The 21,640-nt window shown below is 42.7% G+C and overlaps 2 protein-coding genes across 2 annotated transcripts in view; one reads left to right on the forward strand and one right to left on the reverse strand.

Annotated features, from left to right (window-relative positions):
• TIMP4 (TIMP metallopeptidase inhibitor 4) overlaps positions 1-4,651 on the reverse strand; it is a 29,602-nt gene extending 24,951 nt beyond the window's left edge. The window contains exon 1 of the mRNA XM_084839867.1: positions 4,312-4,651. Coding sequence (XP_084695993.1) covers positions 4,312-4,441 — 130 coding nt within the window. The 5' untranslated portion in view covers positions 4,442-4,651. The remainder of the gene's footprint in view (positions 1-4,311) is intronic.
• SYN2 (synapsin II) overlaps positions 1-21,640 on the forward strand; it is a 323,398-nt gene that overhangs the window by 228,343 nt on the left and 73,415 nt on the right. The gene's annotated exons all lie outside the window — the stretch shown is intronic.

Genomic DNA, 21,640 nt, shown 5'->3' on the forward strand with positions numbered 1-21,640 from the left:
TGACAAGTGAAGATTTTTATAGCATGAAGACAAGCAGATATCTCCAGACCAAGCTGCTGGTAAGGAGCAGGGGCCATTTAAAACTGGAAGCTTTAGGAACTAATGCAAAAACTGACTTGTGACATGACCAGAGAAAGAAGTGAGTCTGCAATATCATAATCCAAGAATAAGGGCAACTAAGCTGCACTTATCGGAATATTGATACTACCTAATTTCAAATTATGTGGGATCTTGTTGAACAGCATCATTTAGACATTAAATATTGAGAAACTTCATATTCTTCTTTTTACTCAAAATGCAAGTACCATCTTAATGGAAGTGGGCAAGATACAGTATGGAACTCTGTAGAAACCTTGAGGAATGTCTGCAGTAGGTAACAAGCATTCATCCATCACTACCATCAAGGACATATTTGTTTTCAGAAATATAAGTATTTTATATATATAAATAAATACTTTGAAGATGTTACAACTTATCCCTCAAGGCTGATCATTATGAAGAAGACAGTCTTTGGTAGGTAGCATATTGAGCCAGAGAAGGAACCCCAAGCCATACCCTAAAGGTACATTGGTCTGGAGGTGGCCAAGGAAAAGCCTTGCCTTCTCTTACCCATTCCATCTGCACTGCATCTTACATATTTTACATGAACATAAATTGCAAGCATGCAAAAAGTCATAATAAATATGCTGTGAGATATTTCTGTAGCGTAATGTAGTCTGTGTACATCAACCTTCCCCATCCTGGTGCCCTCCAGATGTGTTGGACCACAACTCCTATCATTCCCAGCCAGCATGATGCCAATGGCTATGATGGCTGGGAATTATGGAAGCTGCAGTCCAACACATCTGGAGGGCACCAGGTTGGGAAAGGCTGGTGTATATTAATTGGAATGGAGGAAGGACAGCTCATGTCCCTGTTGTCCGACTGCTGAGAAGGTGCTGCTAATCTTTTGAAGAGTTTATCAGAATTCTGGAAGCTCACCTAAAATATACATCAATCACATAGTCTGAGCAATACTTTGCCACAAATACAATGTTCAGTGTTTACAGTTCTGAATAGATAGCATTCGTTACCTTCAACAACTCTAAAAAGTGTAATCTGAAACGTAGTAAAGTATAATTGCATCCTAGTGAAGATGAGTAAGGTAAGATGTAGGAAATAAAAAATATTGGCATGCCTTGGAAAAAGTATTTAGTACTTTGAAGTAGCAGGTCACAGGAAGCTAGGTTCTTCGGTTGATTTGGTAAGGTTACATATAAAGGTGCTAACAATGTCTGATAACTGCTGACTTTCTGCTGTATAAATTAGTACACTACACAGCTTCTGCTGCCATATATCAGTCCGAATGTACTTTTAAAATTCATGTCCTTGTTTCCTGTGTGCCTTCATCCCACATGATCTCTCTTAATTTCAGGATGTCCATCTGATTTCCCTCATGTTACTTGGGCCTGTTGGTTGGCTATGGATGTTTCAAAACCAATCATAGCTTGAAACAACAAAAGCTCCCCTGACAGGAATAGACAAAATGTCACAACACTAATCACACCGACAAATGCTACAATAAAGTGCTCCTTGTTTTATCATGGGAATGCAGAGGGTTCTGAATTAGCTAGATATTGTCCATTGTCTGTTGATTTAGTTAGCACCTGTGCAGCTTTCCTCATTCACAGGTAAATTTTAAAGGAGCAAAATTATGAAAAGGAACAGAAGTTGAAAGGCAAAAAAGAATAGTTTGAACCACTGAGGCAGTTTTCATATTCCTCCTGCTGCATAATAGATTCTTTTTTGAGAGGTGGATATTGATTCACTTTTTCTATTCTGAAAAAGTCCTCAAAATAGCATTATTTTAATAATTTCATTATTTTTAAATTCTGTGGCACTAGTTAAGTTGGGATACAAAGGGAAAAAAGACGTATCTCATTAAGAAGCAAATGTCCAGGTTTAATGATTCCTCATATTTAAATGCTATTGTTTATATAGAAAGACATACAAGTTCTTCATGCTTTTCCCATCATGGAAATGGCAGCATAAGAAATTAGATGTATCTTCCCAATTCTTTTCAACCTACCCTGCTTCAAAGCAGAGCTATACATATGTCTGTCACAGAATATCCATTGATACATCTTCAGTAGATAGCATATAATAGAACTCTGCAATCTTTTTTTTCCTACTACCTTTCCTTCTCCCCTTTTTTATTTGGGAAAAGGAGATATCAGGTGTAGGAAACAGCCACAATTCCATGAACAAACTTTCAAAGGCAAGCACTTACTTCACAGAATTGGCATTCTTCCATATCCTTTCCTGAGCATTAGTCTGATGTATAGGTGACGCTCACTACATAGCAAACTCGAGAATTCAGAAATACAGGTTTACAAGTGGAACCTGCAACAAAAAGTTGCAGTATGGAGTGCTCCTTTTCAATATGCCAACCAGCCATGCCCACTTCCGGGATACTTCATTTCATTCCCCCCCTCCCTCCCAGGTTTTCCATTACTCTCTCACTAAAGTCAGCATTCCATGACCACTGAGCATGCTCAGTCTTTATTGGGCTATTTGGGGGGGGAGGAATGCCACTTTTATTCCCCCTAAGGATTATTTGTGTTTCTGCAAAACATGGGGTATCCCCAAGGATGCCGATGTTTCCTTGCTGTTTCTTAGTGGCCCTACTTTAGCCTCTATCCTGTCGGCATTCACCAGCTGAGTTTGCTATTAATATATATATGTTAGCAAGTATTAAGATATTTAACTACAATCCACATGACCCAGTTTTTCTATATCATATATAAATACTGGGTAGTCTTTGCTTCCCACAGCTGCCTGGCATATCAACACTCCAGAGCCCAGAGTAAAAGAGTGGAGAATCCCTCCCCCGTGCAATTCCTAAGATTTTTTTATTCTCCAAAAATTGACCATGCATGCTGTCCTGATCCAAGCTGACTTTATGATTCTATACTTCGAAGTAAACAAAGAGCTCAATTGTTATAATGGAGCAAGATGGAATGTTTAGTTTGCAACATAAACATACTTTATATGGGCAACTAAAAAGAAAACAGCATTATATTTGGTCTGGACTACTGAACTATTTTGTCTCTTTCTACTATTTTGTCCCTTTCTGTATCAATGCTTCTTATTGCACTAAACACTGTAGGATGCTATAGTCTTCTTCCATAGTCTCAAGTTGATCCCCAATATGAACTATGTTGATATATTTAACATTTCAGAAAAGTGTTATGTACCAGAAGAATGCAACAGAACTGCATCACAGAACTGCACCACATTTTGAGTACTATTTTGATTCTTTTCCACATTTGATAGCTGTAAAACCGAAGTAATACTAACGGGCACTTTTCCCTGTACTTCACATTATTCTAGACTGGCCTGTCTGGTGTAGGTAATTTAAGGAAAACATTACTTAACACAACCAGATTAAGAAACAATTTAATTGATGGTCTTAAACAGAGTTTAGAGTTTGTCATGGCTACAAAGATTTTCTGTCAGCACATGAAAGCAATTAATCAGTATGCAGAAGGTATTGCCTGTCCCATAGAAATGCTAATTCTGTGACATTTTAGAAACTCATGTTCTACATTTACTGTTCACTCTGGATGGAAGCTAACTAGCCACAGCTTAAGCAGATAAAATGAAAAGACTGCAAAATGTCACATTTTCTTAGCCAAGCATTTTCTAATTGTGAAACTTTAGTGTGTTTTTTTAATCTGTAGACTTAGCAGGAAAGTTGGCCATGTTTATATAAAGGATGGGCATATGTATTAAAAATCTTGCAGAAATGTAATCTATAAATTACTTTAAATAGCCTGCTAGGAACCCGATGAGTCCTTGATTTAAAATGATAAAAAAGCAGATTACTATAACAAAAATCAATAAATGTCAGTATCTAGTGTGTTCTATTTACAATGCATTGTAACTACCAAAAATGCCTAAAATCTATGCACAGTACACATATTACATAACCCATTGTTCTATATATTAAATGTCAGTAATACTCAGTCTCAGCTCAGGTGTTTGTCATTGTAAAAAAAGTCCATAAAGAATTTAATACAGCAGTTTCAACAAACCATTGCCGAGAAAGCTGAAAAGCAAAAGAAATGAGAGCAACGGCTTCCAAATGCTTTTGAAATTCATTTTATTCCTGAAGTCATTTTTGTGTTTAAACCTCTCCTTTTAGAGCTCTAAATGACCACTGTTAGATATGAACCCGTAGAGCATTGCAAAGACGTATGCCCACAGTTAATCTAGTTTCTGTTGCTTTCCTACCAGTAGTATAAAAAGTGTATAGTGTTTATGACTCACCTAAAGCAGAATCGCATATTTGCTGCTGTGGATGTGCAGGGGCGCAGCTGCAAGCTTCTATCAGCTCCTGAATTCTGAGGGTTAGAAGAAGTAGCAGTGAAAATAACAAGGTACTGAGTAGAGGATTCATGCTGCTCGAAACACAGCTTGCTGGCCAGATTGAAGGAAATGTTCTTTCACTCTTGAGTTTATATCTAAACTTCCTAATGACTGTCTGGTTTCTTCTTTGTGCAAGCAGCAGTTCAATTTCAGCAGACTTAAAACGCTTGCCCCGGGGTGGGGTGGGGGTGAAGAGTCTTCTCAGCTCAGCCTGAACATATACTTATGTTAACTGACTCCTAATGTCCCTGACATAAGACCCTCTTATTTATTACCCTGACACTTACTTGTAACCCCGCCTTCCTTAAGCAAAAGCACATCATTGGTGAAAATATTGTATGACAGGTTTGTTGTAGCAAAGGGAAGGTTACCTTATTTGATTACATGACAGTGTTGTTGTTATGAATCATTGTCAGCAATAATCATGAAGGCCTTTCACGTTCTCCTTGTTTTTAGGATACTTAGCAGAATTTTTTTTTAAGATATAAACTAGCCAGGAATATTGTATGTCATTTTCCACATTGCCAAAGTAAACTGCATATCAAAACCCAATGCTAACTTTAAGGCTCAACTTTAGTTTCAGCCCCTAATCTCTCCCTGCCCCTTTCAACATTTTCCTGGAATCATGTCCCTATGCTGGTTGCACAGACCATCATTCATGAAGAGGAAATGTTTTAATGCCTTATTTGTGAGGCCTGTATGATTGCTACATGCAAGTAGTATCTACAGGAAGACAATTGCAAAAGAGTGGTTTGCTGCTACCTTCTAACAGATTTTTTTGATTAATTAATGTCTTTAAAGTGTGAATTTGTTAGATGAGCTTCTGATTTAACATTATGTTAGTGCTGACCTGAAATAGGGCTGTGCAATTTGCAAATGTTTCTCCCCTTGCGAATTGTGTCTCCCTTTTGACAATGGGGGGGGGTGAAAGTGAGCAAAGATATCACCTTGTAGAGCAGTGGCAGTCATTCTCCTGGGAACAGGCAGAGTGGGAATGAAACAAGAGGAGGAGGGTGCATGAAGAGAAGAGTTGAGGGTGCATGAGGTGCAGCAGTCCAGCGAATCTGTCAAACTCATTTTCACTCAGGTTCTCATTTTTCCAAGCCTGTTTGTTCCATCCTGATTCCACGTTGGATTTCACTTTTCTTTTTAGTCTGCATGAAAATTTGTACACATTTTTAAAAAATACATAGTTTTGTAGGCATTTTCCTCAAATTTATGCATTTTTGTGTGCACTTTTTCAAATGTATGCATTTCCCCATTGAATAAAGCATCATTGTGCATACCTTTTGAAAATATACACAATTTTGTGCACATTAAAAATATATGCATTTTTGTGTGCATTTTCTTTACTGTATGTATTTTTCATGCATTTTTAATGCATCACAAGCTTTGGAAATGTACAGAATTTGGCAGCAAACTGCATTCCAGTTTGTTTACGTTCAGAATATGTGAATTTAGTAGGGTTTTTTTCACTCATCCCTACTAGTAGGTGCAATTCCATTCACAATTAAGACAATGAGATGTGGGAAGCATTGCTCAGTAGTTATCCTAACAAGGTTAGAAGCTCATCTTACAAAGTGAGGCTTAGGAAGTTTTAAATCAATAAATTTCCATCAATACTAAAGCCAAATTGATAGAGGAAGCATTAACCTGACTCTGAACTGGCATTATTTGTTCTCAGTGACATAATCACAAATCTGACTAGCTCTATAACCACATTCATGTCTTATATGTGTGAAATGGCTCCACGTGATTAACAGAAAGAGGGGCACTGATCCTGAAGTCACATGTCTCCCTGGCCTGGCTTCCAAATGCACCTTATTGCCTATGTGATTGGGGTCCCAGATCACGTCGAAGACAAGGTACATAGTCCTCCTTTCTTCAGACAGCCATGCTTAATGTGTGAACATTGGTGGGGCCAGGGAGGCACACAACATTGCGTGGGGTCAGTCATGTGGAACCTCTTCATGCATATAAACGTGAAGGGGGCTTATGTCATCACACTAACTATGTGATCCCTGATTGTCTAGGATCACATACTGAATTTAAAAAAGCCTAAACTTGGGAGGAGGGAAATGACACTGGAGCAGCAGCAGATATGGTCACAAACAGGTGCAAAAATGGATACAAATGGCAAGAAAGGGGCCAAAATGTGTTAAATGCACATTTCATGAAGTAGATGTTTGCATCCAAACAATTTCATTCAGTGCTATTAAAACCCCTTTAATTTTCTTTATGCTGTGGTTTTTCTATGTCATTGAGAACAACAGCCCTACGGGATTGGATGGGCTGTCCCACACACCCTAGAAGGCTGCCCAGGTAAAATCAGTTCATGAGTGGGCAACCATTAGGGATACACAGGCTCTCCAACAGTGGCCCTTGGTTGAGCATGGCATGAGCTTCAGGGTTTGGATCTGGGTTCAGCATGGGATAGTTACATGTAGGTCCAGTGTTGATTCCTGATTTATATTCAAACCAACCCTAGTTGCTTGAGTGGATATGTTGCTGTGATATGTCCATTATACAGTTAAAATATTTTAGATCACATGTGGCCAAAATAAAGTATGTGTAGAATAATTGGATTGGGCAGTGGAGTTTTGTGGCAACCCTGGACCAGGAGCAGGAGAATCTGCAAGCTCGGCTTTGTCACTGTCAGAACCTGCCATCTCCCAGCACCTGAGGCAGATAGGACCTCCTTGGAAGAGGAAAGTGACAGACACACATACATACACTCTCTCACCAGGAGCAGTTGGCTCCCCATAGCTGAGACTGGTTGCTTCCAGATGGAGGGGTCCTAGTGCTAGCATTCAGAAGACATTGTACAGCTATTCCATCTGTTTTTCCTTAATGGATTTTCCATGGTAAGAAAAAAGATAGAAGAAATGGTGGGAAATCATGAGAGGGTTACTGTGGATCCTCTGTTAAATTCCATGAATGAGGCAGGATGATGGCTCCATAATAGCCTCCTCTGGAAGCACCTTCTGAGACAGCTGCTGTAAAGGATAATTTCATCGTGAAGAAGCAAGGGACTCAGACATACAGTCTTTGCCATATGCCTTGGCACTCTCTAGGCCAGAGGACACTCCCCCCTCACGACCCTGATCACCTCCCGGCCCCAGGAACAAAAACAGTGGCAATCCCAGACAGTAGCCACCATTAGTCAGAGGGGTGTTTGCCCAGCGGCATGAGACCACCCTCCACCACGTTCTTGCTTCTGAATACAAGAACTGTCTTAAGTGTTTCCAAATTTAGGGCATCTGCTGATGTACCAGGAAGGGTGAGGCTACAAGGCCAACTATAAAAAAAACCCTGAGTTGCTGCCTGGTTGGTGCTGGAACAGCACCTATCCTTGCTATCTTGTGGATGGCTCTCCTGTTATCATGGCTAGGACCCTGAGTCCGGTATTCTTCCTATCAGGCCCTTTCTCTCTTATTAAAGACTTCTTTGTTGTTGTTTCGGTGTGCCTTTGGTTTGTAGTTTTTTTGCCATTATGCCATGCTTGGTTTTTAATCGGCTGTTTTGGATTTGATTGTATCTGCTGCTGTTCCCAGTTGCTTTGCTTTATTAAAATTCTGCATTTCTTATATTTTAATTGTTTAAACTTTTTAAAGCTGCTTTGGGTGTCCTTGAGACAGAGGAACAGCATAAAAAAAATGGATCTAATATTTCCTTCTGGCTAGGCAGTCCCACCATCTCCTGTTACTCAGAAGTCTATCAGCTCCTAAGGTTGCAAGAACAGGATAGTCATGGAGTCAGGCTTGCACCCTAGCCTTTGTCTCTTATGCTACTCTTCTACCTGCTTCTTGATTCCATAGAATGGAGGCAAAACCACAGCTAGTGCGGGGAGGTGTTGCTGTATACAGTGTACCTGAGTGACATTATCTTGTACTTTGCAGCTGTGTCACACTTGCCAAACTGTTTGGCCACTACTAGTTTAGGCTGTTAAATCATAATGCAGCTTCCCCTCTTCTGCCCCGAAGTATGCATTCCACTTTGATTTAGGGAAAGTGCCACGTGCAGCTCCATGGGGTGGGGTCTATTCATCCTCCATTGAGTTCCTCATGTCTATGAGATTAGTCCACCCATTACTGAAGTATCAGACTGTGTTTGTCTCATTAGTTGGCAGCCTCTCAGGCAGCAGTTTGGCAGTAAGTGACTCCCTGTTAATCAGCAGCTAATTATTTAACATGAGTTGCTACAGGACAAATCCTTAAGAGGTGATTGCTAATTACATTGGGGTAACTGCCTTTAAGTAGAACATTCATGTGGTATCTCACATCCAGTGCACCAGTCAAACAATCTGTGAACCCTTTGATTTTGAGGCGAGCAAACTGTCCAGTAGCCTGTTTACAGGTAGATACATTCTTTTACCGATTCATTTGAAGGATACAATCCTGTCATTAGTCAAGTGCAGCTAATAGTTGCCCTTCTCAGAGAACCCACTGAATAGATCTGTATAGGCCTTGGCTCTATAAAGTTCTGTGTCCCCAGCTTATCCCCTCACCAACTGATATGAACAAATATTTTGAAGTAATAGTCTGCTTTGCCATGTTGCAGCAGCAACAGACAAATCAAAACTTCTTGATGCTTCTTCAGTAAACTGCCCCTTTAACTCTAGGGCTATACTGCTGAAGTTGAAGCTCAGGGCCAGTTTCATGCTGTTTTTGGAAATTAGTTATCTGTCCTTCCTACTGTCTTCAGAATTCATTGTTTTTAACCTGCTGATTATTACAGTTTTTTTTTATTTTCACAAGCTGCTTGAACTGTGTAAATGAAGATGCCATTTTTTTAATGTTATGAGGAAAAGCAGAATTTCAATAAAACAATCACAGCAGGAACAATACATCTGTATCTCATATGACTTATCAGTAATTCTTACGGTGTTCATGCAACATGCTAAATTCCCCCCTCCTCCCTGTTGCCCATATGTTGCAGTGCTCTATATCTTTCATATATGAGCATTTTTAGAAAGATCATTTCTGGTAACATTTAACACTGGTAAATTGCCAAACTACTGAATATCTATATTCATGTTACTAGAAAATATCATAGTAGTTGTGTGTGTGTGATAGATAGATATAAAAAAATCTGGCAGAATACTATGCATACACACTAAGGGAGCAATCCTATGGCTGCTATTCAGTGGCTAGATGGCAATAGGATAGGTCAGTTCCCAGGAACCAACCTTGGAGCCCGCGCTCCGAGGTCAGATCCCTGAGGCAGCACGGAATGGCCCCGTGCTCATAAGGGGAGCACAGAGCGGCGAAAACAGGGCATTCCAGGGTGGGGGAGGCGGAAATCCTGGTACAACACATCCAATGTGTCATCCAGCAGCTGCTTCCTCCGCTCCACCTTCCTGTGGCTAGACAGCCAAAATCAGCTGTCTAGCTGCCATGCAGGGAGGCTGAAGCACGGAGGGGACAATCCCCTCTGCCCTTCTCCTGCCCTACATTGGATAGGCGGTCACCTCCAACTTCGGAGACGCCACCTGTCCCGGTAGGATTGCTCCCTAAAACATGTAGCAGGTACAGAAAGGGGCAAATCCATTCTTAGTCATCTAAATTTACATCTGCAAAGTTTGCTGGCTAAGGCTGCACTCCTAGACCCTCTTACATGGAGTAAGCCCCATTGACAAGTGGGCTTTACAGCTGAGTAACCATACATACCATTGAGTTGTAAGGCACCATAAGGACTAGGAGTAAGAACCAATGAAAGTAAGATCTACTAGAATCAGCAAGTGGGACCTGCAACAAAAGGTTGCAGTGTGGAGTATTCCTGTTCAGGATTTCAACCAAATAGCCATGCCCTCTTGCAGGACACTGTATTTCATTCCCCATCCTCCCAATTTTCTCTTCTCCACCCTGCCTGCCCCCAAACAGTTTGGTCAGTATTCTCTGCCCACTGAATGGTGCAGCACCTATTACATTGGTAATTTTTCTCTCAGAGTGTTTTTTCGAACTATGGATGCAAGGGGGTATTCTGTAAATCTGGGGGGTGGGGACCGCCTCCCACCTGCTCTTACCTTGCTCTTCCCGCCATTCTGGCTACATAAGGATAGACATTCAGATAACTGAGTTTGCTATTGGACTTAATTTTTAATCGTCTTTGATTAGGATTAGCTGCCTATTGGTATTCCAATTAGCTTGATCTCTGTCCATATTTTTCTTTGGGATAATTGTTTTTGGATACTTATTTCATTCTTTCTCTAGCCCAAGACTATGTGTTTTCTTGGCCTGTTATGGGACACATGTTGCAAAGAACCCAGGATAAGTGTCAGTGCTGTCCCTTACCTAAAGCCATAGTCTAACATTGAATCCTCAAGAAGTCAGGAGTTGAGAACTGGGGCTTCTTTGTCCCTGACATGTTTAGGAAGGCTGAATCTTGATTCTGACTGGGCAGGAAGAACCACTGCACAATAGGTTAGCCTCCCACAACCTGGTGCCCTGCAGATGTGTTGGATTACAATTCCCAGTATCCCCAACCAGCATGGGAGTTGTAGTCCAGCATATCTGGAAGGCACTAGTTTGGAGGAAGTCTGCAATAGATGTTGAGGTCTACATAGTGATCAGAGAGCTTTTCTACACAAGACATTTATTGTGCGCTCATAATTCCTTACAGTTGTTTACAGGTTCTTTAGATGACGCCATGATCCTCCAATTTCGCTTCTGTTTTTGAAGAGCACTTTCCCAGGGTTATTTTTTAGAGCAGGGGAAATTAAGTATTATTTCTAAAAGCAAAAGAAAAGGTATTTTCCTACTTGGGTGATTACGATATTCCATTATAGCACAGTGCCACCTACAGATTATGTAGTGAGAAAGCAGGAAAGTAAAAGCTCCTCGCGTAGTGCTAGGACCTCAATTCTGCAATGAAAGCGAAAGTAGATACAGCAATTAACAGCCTCCTGTAGAAAAGCCCTTAGGCAATCATGGGAAGCTTGGAGAGTTTGCTCTTTCTGCACAGAGCTGATCTGTATGGTGGTGCAATCTCTGCCATGCAGCTGGCAGAAATCAAGATTGTCAGTGCTCCCAAATGTCCATAGCTACTGGATCCAGAGGCAAGCAGACTTTCTTGTGGCCAGTAAGATATGGATAAGAGGCTTGCAAAAGATCAAGTAAGCTTGGAGTTGGCCAGTCCAAGGACAGGGAACAGGTGTTAGGGGCTGTGGATATGTTTAGCTGGTTGAGTTGTCCAATGTGCTTATGTAAAAAATACAGTGTTTAATATAGCCACAAATGTTTTTTTACCCAAAAGATTTTCCAAAGTCCATCTTTCTTATTCTTTCCTTATAAAAGATCAGTCTTTTGATCAAAAATTGATCATTTTTTTATCCACAATGCCCACCGAGTGGCTCTTCAAAACATAGAGTTCTAATGAGAACACAAGAGTTTCTTTTCAAGGAGAAACTTCCCTCTTAATGTTTATTGTTGAGATAGTTCCTAGCTTTCATTGCTATTGAATGCTTAGTATTTACCCAATAATAAGCACTGCTTTCCATTGGGATGACATTGCAGTTTCTGTAAGATATTGAAATCGTAATACCCAAGAAAGCAGGCACACTATAAACTGGTGTCACAGTATGCTTGGCATCTCATTCCAGAAGACAATAAAAACATCTTAAAATCAGATATGCAAATGACTCAAATATTTCACTCTAACACAGCATGTTTTATAATGAAAATGCCATTAACTGATACATCTAATTAAGCATAACCTACTATGAAAAGAGCAATAAAACAACTATGTAATAAAATTTCCCATACCAGAAAAGTTTAAACTTAAATAAACATTAAGTTAAATCCATTAGTATATAGCAAAAGCTGAGAAAGAAGCCTTACAAACCAAAGAAAAATATTATTCTTTAATTATTCCTGTCAACTTAAAGAATGGGATTTTTTTTTACTAAGGCAAAACAAAACAAAATGTAAACTACAATATAAATTATTCATAACAATGGATCTTTTTTTTTTTTTTTACAATTGGCGCCTTTAGACCTATTTAACTGATATTAAAATATTTTATTGGCATTGAATAAAACATAGCTAATGACTCGTTTATTAGCAGACGACAACAAAAGAAAAAACATTTCCACTAAAGCATTCTTTTTATGCCATTTCTCATGACTATATAGTTGAGATTGTTATAGTTGAGAAGCCGTGTTGTATAGTAGTTAGAATACTGGAGTAGGACTGGAGAGACCCACGTTGAATCTCTGCTCAGCCTTGAGGCTCACTAGGTGACCTTGGGCCAGTCGCTATCTTTCTGCCTTATCTACCTCAGAAGGTTGTTGTGAGGATAAATGGGGGAGGGAATCATGTACACCACCTTAAGCTCTTTGGAGGAAAGCCAGGATGTGTAAATAAACAAATTAATAAATAGCATGATTTTGAATTAATGTTCTTGGAAAAGTTCATATATATACTATTTTATCTACTCGCACATCCATGCCAATTGGATGGGCATATGAGTCACAATTACATGAGTGAGGTTTTAAGAACACAAGAAGATCCTGGCTAGATCAGTTCAAATGTCCATCTAGTCCAGCATCCTGCTTCTCACATTACCCATCCAGATGCCTCTGGAAAGCCCACAAGCAGGACTTAAAAGCTATAGCCCTCCCTCCTTCTTGCGGTATATGGATTCTTCATGTTTAACTTTTGGTGTCTTGCCATCTGTATTTTCATGATTTTTTAACCATTTTCTGCTAAGCCATCTTCATTCCCACAAGTGGCATACAAATGCATGAGAAAACCATCTAGTATCACTATTTTAGTCCTTGCCTGTTAAATCAATTTAACAGGTAATTTAGCCAAAAATCCTGCATTTAAAATGGGGCTTTCTGCTTCCGTTTTAATGCAGGATCATGACAGACTCCTTTTACGCACGCTTCCTTCGCCCCTCCTTTCCTCCTTCCTTTCCCCCTTCCTTTCCCCCCTTATCTCAGTCTTCGATATGTGTCATTATACAGCTGTGGTGCTGTGGTCTAGCTCCTCTTATTGTAAGTTTTCCTCTTTTCATGAGGGAACTCAAGCAGCATTCAAGCACTGTAATTTGATAGCTCATTATCTCTGATCTTTTAAAAAATGGAATAAAGGTCATTTAGCGGGGGAGGTTGATGACGTCAGGACCTGCAAACTTCTGTGAGTAACCAATCTCAATAGCAGGATAAAAGCTCCGTGTGAAGAAGCCCTTTAATTCTTGTGTGTGAAAAACACATATTTTGGAACTATTGACGTAGCCCTAAGACTCTAAAACCCATTGGGTGAAATCTAGCATCCTTGCATAATGGGACTTTCCTCTCCACTCCTCCTCCCTGAAGCCCCTGTGCACCCCAGCAAATCTTTTCCAGAGGGTCCCCCAACTATCCAGAGCAATTGTTTGCGGGGGGGGGGGGGGTGACAGGCTGCAAGGGGGAGAGGGAACTGTGCTCCTTGCCAATTGGATATCACCCATCATGTTGCAAAACTGTGACCAAAAATGTACATGTGTTTCAGATGTGAAAGAGCCTTTTCTTAAAGGACTGATTTAATTGTTGAAAGCTTGGAACTTACTTAACACATTTAGAATTGGCAGCGAGATTTTCTCATGATACTTACGAACAATTCCAACTACAGTTCACAGCACTACAGTGTATGTGTAAGAATAATCCATAGGCATGTCCCAATGTAAAAATGGTATGAAATTGTTTCCCAGTAATTCTAATGGCTTTTCTCAGTATTGTTTAGTACTCTTTGAATGACAAAACCAAATATGCTTAATAAACCAGGAAACAACAGGAAATATACAAACTTTGTATTATACTCAGATTACCGTAATGTTTCTGACCTTCAAAAAAGACTCGCCCTTAACTTTCCTGATTATATCAGAAATATCTTAGTATTTAAATTTTTCCCTTCAAGCCACAACTGCTCTACAGAATAATGTCTTTCATTTAAAAAGGTGTAATGTTTCACAACCCTTGTTGTTGTTAAAATCGCCCTGGAAGCATGACAGCTGCTTATTCTAAACCAGAGATTGGCAACTTCCAAGCTTCTGCGGGCCAGTTTCTACCTTCTGGAGCCCACGGAGGGCCCACCCCCTGCCACTGTCAAAATTGCCACCGCTGACAGAAGCCTCAGGGGAGCACAATGTTGCATAAAAATAAGATGTTGCTTTTATTTTTACTCTTTAAATACTCTTTTTACTTGTTTAAAGACACCTTGTTTTAAAGGGAAAATGCAACACCTTTTTGCACTGCAGCATGTCACCAAAGTTCACCAGCAGTTTGGCAGTACAGCTGCAATTTGGGGAGGTGGGGGCCGCAAAAAAGGACACTCTTGTTCTAAACTGCTGTCATAACTTTTGAGACAGTAATTCACAGTTTTCACACCTTCAAGAGTAGCACTGGCACTGACTTCTGGAACCGTCAGTAGTTGTAAGACCTGGAAAAATAAAAATGAAGCTGAAACCAGGAAATCCTATGGTGAAAATATATATATAAAAAAGCTGTTGCAATTGCATACCATATGACAAGTTGATATTTACCTTTCTGATTAACATTTTTGGCTTCAACATAATTTTGTTGGCTTACTTTGGACAAATGATTATTTCCTTTCCTAAAAAGATTACTATTTTCATGTTTCCCAGAAACAAAGGGAGAACTGTAGATGTGTGCAATATACAAATTCTTTATTAGACACTACATGGAAGTTCAGCATTAAGAGGAACCATATGAGTGAGATAAAAATGCATCTACTAGAATCTGAATAATTATATACTCTATTTTTCTCTAGAAAGGTGAATCAAACTTAAAGAAGGGCTAGTTTTAATTTATTGGTAAGAAGCCTGCATACAAAATCCTTCAATGCACTTTAGGAAGGCAACATTTTAAGTTCCTGGAACCACATGCAATCATGAATGACCTTTTTTAGTGGCACTAAGTAGCGAGACCTCTGTGTGAATTGAAAAATCAGGCCTTGGAAATGCCATAGTATGCCAATGCCAACGTAGCCCTACTCAGGCATTCTCAAAGTGGTTAGATTACAAGAAGAGAGGAGTGTGCTAGCCCCTCCCCTTGATGTGTTTTCTTCAGCCTCTACTCATGAAGGGCAACTTTTTGAAGGGAAGAGCCTCCTGTATCTGTGGAGGCTCTCCACATGATTGGGAACACTGATTTTCCAGTGTTTTCAATCACATGGAGAGCCTTGACTGATACAGGAGGCTCTCTTCTTCAAAAAGTTGCCCTCCACGTGTAGAGGACTATGAACACGACACTGGAAATGGCAGGGCTAGCACACTGTCTCTTATCATGGGTTAGTTTAACAACTTTAAGAATGCCTGAATGAATATAGGTGTAAATTCTTTGGAGGCAAGAAGACTAAGCCTTGACCATTAGAGTAACCCCTTGGCAACTGCTTCATCTACATAGGTCTTCTGAACTTCAAGAGTGTCTATGAAATGACTTTCCCTTTGCTTTCTGTTCAATAAGACATCTGAAGACTGAGGAATGGAGGATTTTGCTTTGCAACACAGGAGTTAAGATTGCTAGCCTATGGCTTCCACAGCTGGATACATCAAGCAGGGTATATTAAATCTGATGTATCAGAGACCCAGATATATCTTTATTATGTTCACATGTCTTGCCTTGTAGACTAGAAAGTGAAGCCCACTTAACCAAGTCTTACCTGATTTTAAAAATCACTGAGAAATGTCAAACCTTCAAGAACATCTTGTAGGCTATTAAGAATAATGTGGAAATACCTGTATTTTGCAGTTGTGTAGACAGTGATACGAAACATTCCTACTGGGGGAAAGTATTGGGGTGTCTTTTTTCACTTTTAATTAAAAATGTTTTTCACTGTTTATTTAAAATAAAAAATCAAAGAGCAATAAAGACACCATCATCATCTGCTTTTGCAAAATTATATGCCATTCTGTTAACCCACGTTCTTATTTTTCTACACTAATTAATGTTAAACAAGGAGTTTGGTGTTTTAAGTAGGGCTGTGCAGGGACCCCCCGATCTGACTCGGAAGTTATTTCCTGGCTTCACAGGCAGGCCCGATTCGGCTTGAGCTGATTTGCGGGGGCCCTGACCCTACTCAGCCCCAAACCCAAAGTGGGATTCAGCCATCTGAATCCTGCTTTGGACCGCACCCCCTGACACCGCCACGCAAACCCCCAGCTCCTTACCTGGGCCGCTACCTCCGCCGCCGGCATCTCCTTGGCTGCTGTCGCCGCCTCTACTGCTGTCACCGCTGCCAGCTCCTGAGCACTGGACGTGTGCCAGTTCTTGTTGCAGGGAGTCACCATTTTAAAAATGGCGACTCCCACCAAAAAGAGCCAATGCGTGTCCAGGGCTCAGAAGCTGGTGTGATAGTGGCGACAGCGGCAAAGGCGGCAACAACAGCAGCGGCGACTCTTGTGAGTCAGCTCAGGTAAGGAGCTGGAGGCACTGGCACAGCTGGGCCGGGGACCAAAACTCCGAAGCACTCGTTGCACTTCGGAGAGCCCCCACTTTGTGCCCCCTCTGCTTTGCCTTGGAAGGGGCCCAAAAGACCCTAAAGCAGCCCACTTCGACTCGGGGTTTGAGCTTTGGGCTGAAGTGGTGCACAGCCCTAGTTTTAAGCAATATATTTATATTATTAATGGCTTGGGGCCAGACTACCTGAAGGAGATCTTCTCTCATAAATACCTGCTCAGACCCTAAGATCATTTGTCTGGATGCCCCCACAAAATGGTGGGTGGCTACTAAAGAGAGGGGCTTTTAAGTGGTGGCACCCTGGTTGTGGAATGCTCTCTCCAGAGTGGCTTGCCTGAAACCTATGCTGTCATCATTTCAGGGTCAGGTGGTTACGTTTTTATTCTCCCAGCCTTTTTTTAGTCCTTCTGCTTTTTGAACTGTGTTTGAGCTTTTTAGATCTTCATGCTGCTATTGGTTTTACTTTGATTTTATTCTGTAGCTGTTTTAATTTTTTTAAGGTTTTTACACTACATTTTATTATGTTACATTATGGTTGTAAGCTCTATTTTGTGAACCATCTAGGGAGGTCTGGCTATTGGGCAGTACAGAAATGTAATAAATTATAGCACATTATATTCATTTAAGGGCTGCGGTGGCTTAGTGGTTAAGATGCTGAACTGCAGACTGGAAGGTCGGCAGGTCAGCAGTTCGAGACCCGAGTGCCGCGTGACGGAGTGAGCTCCCGTCTTCAGTCCCAGCTTCTGCCAACCTAGCAGTTCGAAAGCAAGAAATTGCAAGTAGATAAATAGGCACCGCTTCTGCGGGAAAGGTAACAGCGTTCCGTGCACCTCAGTGTTCAGTCATGCCGGCCACATGACCACGGAAGCATCTTCAGACAGCGCTGGCTCTTCGGCTTAGAAACGGGGATGAGCGCCGCACCCTAGAGTCGGACACGACTGGTTGGGGACACCTTCACCTTTTTTATATTCATATGTTTTACAGGTGGTAACTCACAAGGAAGGAACAGAGGCAAAGGATTCCACTTATTTGTGCCCACTACTTCACTCACAATGACCTCTGAGCTTAGTCTGGCCACCTCCTCCCTATGGTCACTTAGAGCAGGAAGTAGTTTCAGTTCATGGATGAAGGCACGTTATGTAACCTTGCCGAAGCGAAGCTGAGCAGGCCTTCATCTGGACCAAGTCTGGGTGGGAACCACCCAGCAACCATATGCACCTCATCTCGAGTTCCATTATGGATGGAAGTGAGAATCTCCAGACAGCAGTGCAATTAATGGTAATAAATAAATCAGGCTTAGAGACAATGTCCTAAAGAGTGCATTCTGTAAGCATGCACTGTGTGGTGCCACGGGTCTCAAACCAGGTACTTCAGCAGCAGGCACCAAATGTCCCTCTCTCTGTTCAGCCATGGTAACTTGCAAGCAGAGGGCACTGCTGGCTTGATCTCTGCTGTACTGCAGCTTGACTGCTGGAGATGGCTGGAGGCGCTACTTGTTCGCTTTCATCCAAGTGGACATCAGGTGCCATTAGGAGCCAAAAAGATCCCATGTGGGCCTATAACTCTGCTGAATCTGACCTGGTTCCTCAAATGGGCAATGCATTACTCACTGTGCTGGCTGAGCCTCTCATCAGCCAACTCCCTTCCTTCCTTTACTATACCATCTGGCTGCGTCTAGACCACCAACCCCAATATATTGTTTCTGAGCCTGATTCCCTCCCTACCACTATTGCTTTGGAGACAAAGGGAGATTGAGCTTTTTCTTCATCCGCAAAAAGTCAGGGGGCAGGGGGAGGGTGGGCTCAGAGACTGTGCATCAAAAGCAAAGAGACAGTGCTTTGGTAGTGCAGAAAGGACTCATCTCCCTTCATCCCCCAGATAAGTGGAGGCCAGATCTTCGACATTTTCCTCAGTTGCCAAGGACTCCAGGCAACAAGGCACATGCACAACCCTCATCCATGGCAGCTTGGGAGGAGGCAGGATGTACTTGCCTGTTTACTCCCTTGCTGCTGCTGCTGCTGCTGCTGCTGCTGCTGCTGCTGCTGCCGCCGCCACCATCATCAATACTGCTCTCTTCCTGTGGGCTTTTGCCTGAACAGAGCTACTTATGGACTTCTGCCCAGCAGACCACCACTCCCTGCAGGACCAGGCCCCCGGGTACTGAACCAGCTGTTGCTGGCAACCTCCACCTGTCCCCTTCCTGGAAGGGGATGTATAAGCTGGCTGGCCCTCCACCAAGGGGGTCACCATCAGAGAGGTTGCTCCTTTGGAGAGTGATGAGGGCGAGGGCACCACCCCCTTCTTGAGCAAAGTGTGTGTGTGTCTGAGGTAAGTGAGCTATCCCAGGGTGAGAGCGTGGGATAACTGGGGAGGCTGAGGTCCAACCATTCCTAAGGTGAGAGCTGAGGCTTGGGGCAATTGGCTAGGGTGAGAGACTAACCATAGCCTGGATGACAGCTTTATGTGAGTGTATAAATGTGGAGTGTTTGAGGGGGGAAGTATAGCAGGCCTATTTTAATTTGAGATTATTCCTGCAGTCTTTTACTGGTCTGGTCTGGTTTGTTTGTCTGGCTGTACTGGCTTTTTGTTATTAACTGTATACCATTTTAAAGTTGTACATGTGCTCAGGTGAATCCCAGGGGAGGAGGGAGGAATGGGGTGCCCCTATTGGGGTATTTTGGTGCAGAGGGAGGTATGGCATTTGGAGTTGGACATGCCAGGCAAGGGAAAGGCAGGACAGATATTGAAATCTGTCCCATATTTCGATCCTTCCCCCTCAAAATATAGGTTGCCATTAGGGGTGTATGAAACCCCACTTACCTGGCTCCACTGGGTTCCGCGGGGGGGGGGAGGCGATCCGTTCCTGCCCCCCAGAATCCTGCCCGGCCAGTCTGCGGAGCCACCGGCTGGACTGATCCGCAGCAGGGCTCCCATCTGCTGCCAGGCTGCTGCGGATGCAAATGGCGTCCTGCATAGGGGACGCCATTTGCATCCCTACACTAGGCTGTGATAGGCTACGTATATATTTACGTAGCCTGTCATAGCTAAAGCAGGGACGTAAATGGCATCCCCTACGCCATTTGCATCCCCGCTGTAGCCGTGATAGGCTACGTAAATATTTATGTAGCCTATCACGGCTACAGCAGGGATGCAAATGGCAGCTGCCACGATGGCCGCCATTTGCGGCCGCAGCAGCCCAGAAGACAACCTGGAGCCGCCGCTGGAGCCACTGCCACATCCGCCACCAGGTAGTTGCCATATCAACCCACCCTCTGATCTGTTGGTGCTGCTTTTGAATGCCATGTCAGTCCATGATAAAATAATTACTATCCATGACTTGCGTGTGGATGAAGGGGCTCACCTGGTGTGTATTACTGAGACCTGGGTGAATGAGCTGGGCGGGGTGGATCTGTTTCAGCTTTGTCCACCTGGGTACTCAGTGCAGCACCAACCCAGATTGGAGGGTCAGGGGGAGGAGTTGCTTTCAACCATAAGGATTCCATCTCCCTCATGAGGAAATCCATCCATCCTAGCACCAGTTTTGAGGGTCTGTACCTTGTGTTGGGCCAAGGAGACAGAACAAGTATGTGTCAGGGCTGTTTCTGAGTGCAGGGAGTGGGGTAGCAGTTCAGATTCTGAAGGAGAACCGCCAGACATGGGGGAGCTGTTTTCCCAGGCTAGTCTAGACATGACTAGGCTGGCTTCTCAGGTTACAAACATCCAGCTGGCCGAGGATGAGGGTCCCTCTTCACACACACATCTCTGTGAGAGGCAACGAACAGGAGGAGGCAGGGTTTGGGGAGTCTGACCTAATAGATGCCAGATGCAGGCGCACAGCAAAGAGAGAGAAGGCAGGGGCAGAACTTAGACAGTCCACCCAACTGGCCTTGCATGAAAAGCTGCACTTAGAGGCTTCACGAGAGAGAGGGACTTCCCCAATTAAGTTAGGCTAGTGAGACCGCCTTCCGCCTTCCTCTTGAAATGGCCGGCAACTCTCATAACTTCATTTTGAACCCCCTGAAGGCATTCCTTTGTAGGCTGAGAGTCTCTGAGAATTTGCATCTGTATGACCCTGTGAAGTAATGGATTAAAAGCTGTAGACTGAAGCGTCTCATCTGTGTTTGTTTTCAGCGTTGAAATAAAGTGGGGGCTAAAGGAATTGTGACAGTATGCTGTTGGTGCACTGCCAACGCCGCTGTCCAGCCTGTGCTGGCTGAGGTGGTCTTGGAGGTGGTGCTGGAGAACCCTAGAACTTTGGTACTGGGGGACTTTAACACACCGAGGCTATCCTGGCAGGGCCCGCTTGGGACTTCTTGGCAACCATGACGACCATGGAGCTGTCTCAGTACATCACTGGCCCAACGCATGTGGCAGGACATATCTGGACCTGGTTTTTGCTGTTGGGTGGATGAGGGGTGATCGAGGGGGGGGGTCAACAACCCCGTTGTCATGGTCAGATCATTTGGTCTGGCAGTAGCAGATCCACCCTGCAGGAGTGGGGGACCGATTAAGATGATCCGCCCCCAGAGACTTATGGAATCCTATGGATTCCTGAATGCTCTAGGGATTTTCCAACTGATAGGGCTGGCGATTCGGTCAAGGCCTTGGTCTCACTATGGAATGGTGAGATAGGAAAGGCCATCAATACAATCGCTCCCAAGCACCCACTCCAGTGCTGTGGAGCTCACAATTCACCTTTGTTTACAAAAGATCTATGGGCAATGAAACAGGTTGGAGTGCAGGTGGAACAGGTCTCAGAGCAAGTACGAT

The sequence above is a fragment of the Heloderma suspectum genome, chromosome 2, assembly GCF_057233095.1.
Source record: "Heloderma suspectum isolate Gila_16-S chromosome 2, 16-S_ref, whole genome shotgun sequence".
In the NCBI taxonomy this organism is placed as follows: Eukaryota; Metazoa; Chordata; class Lepidosauria; order Squamata; family Helodermatidae; genus Heloderma; species Heloderma suspectum.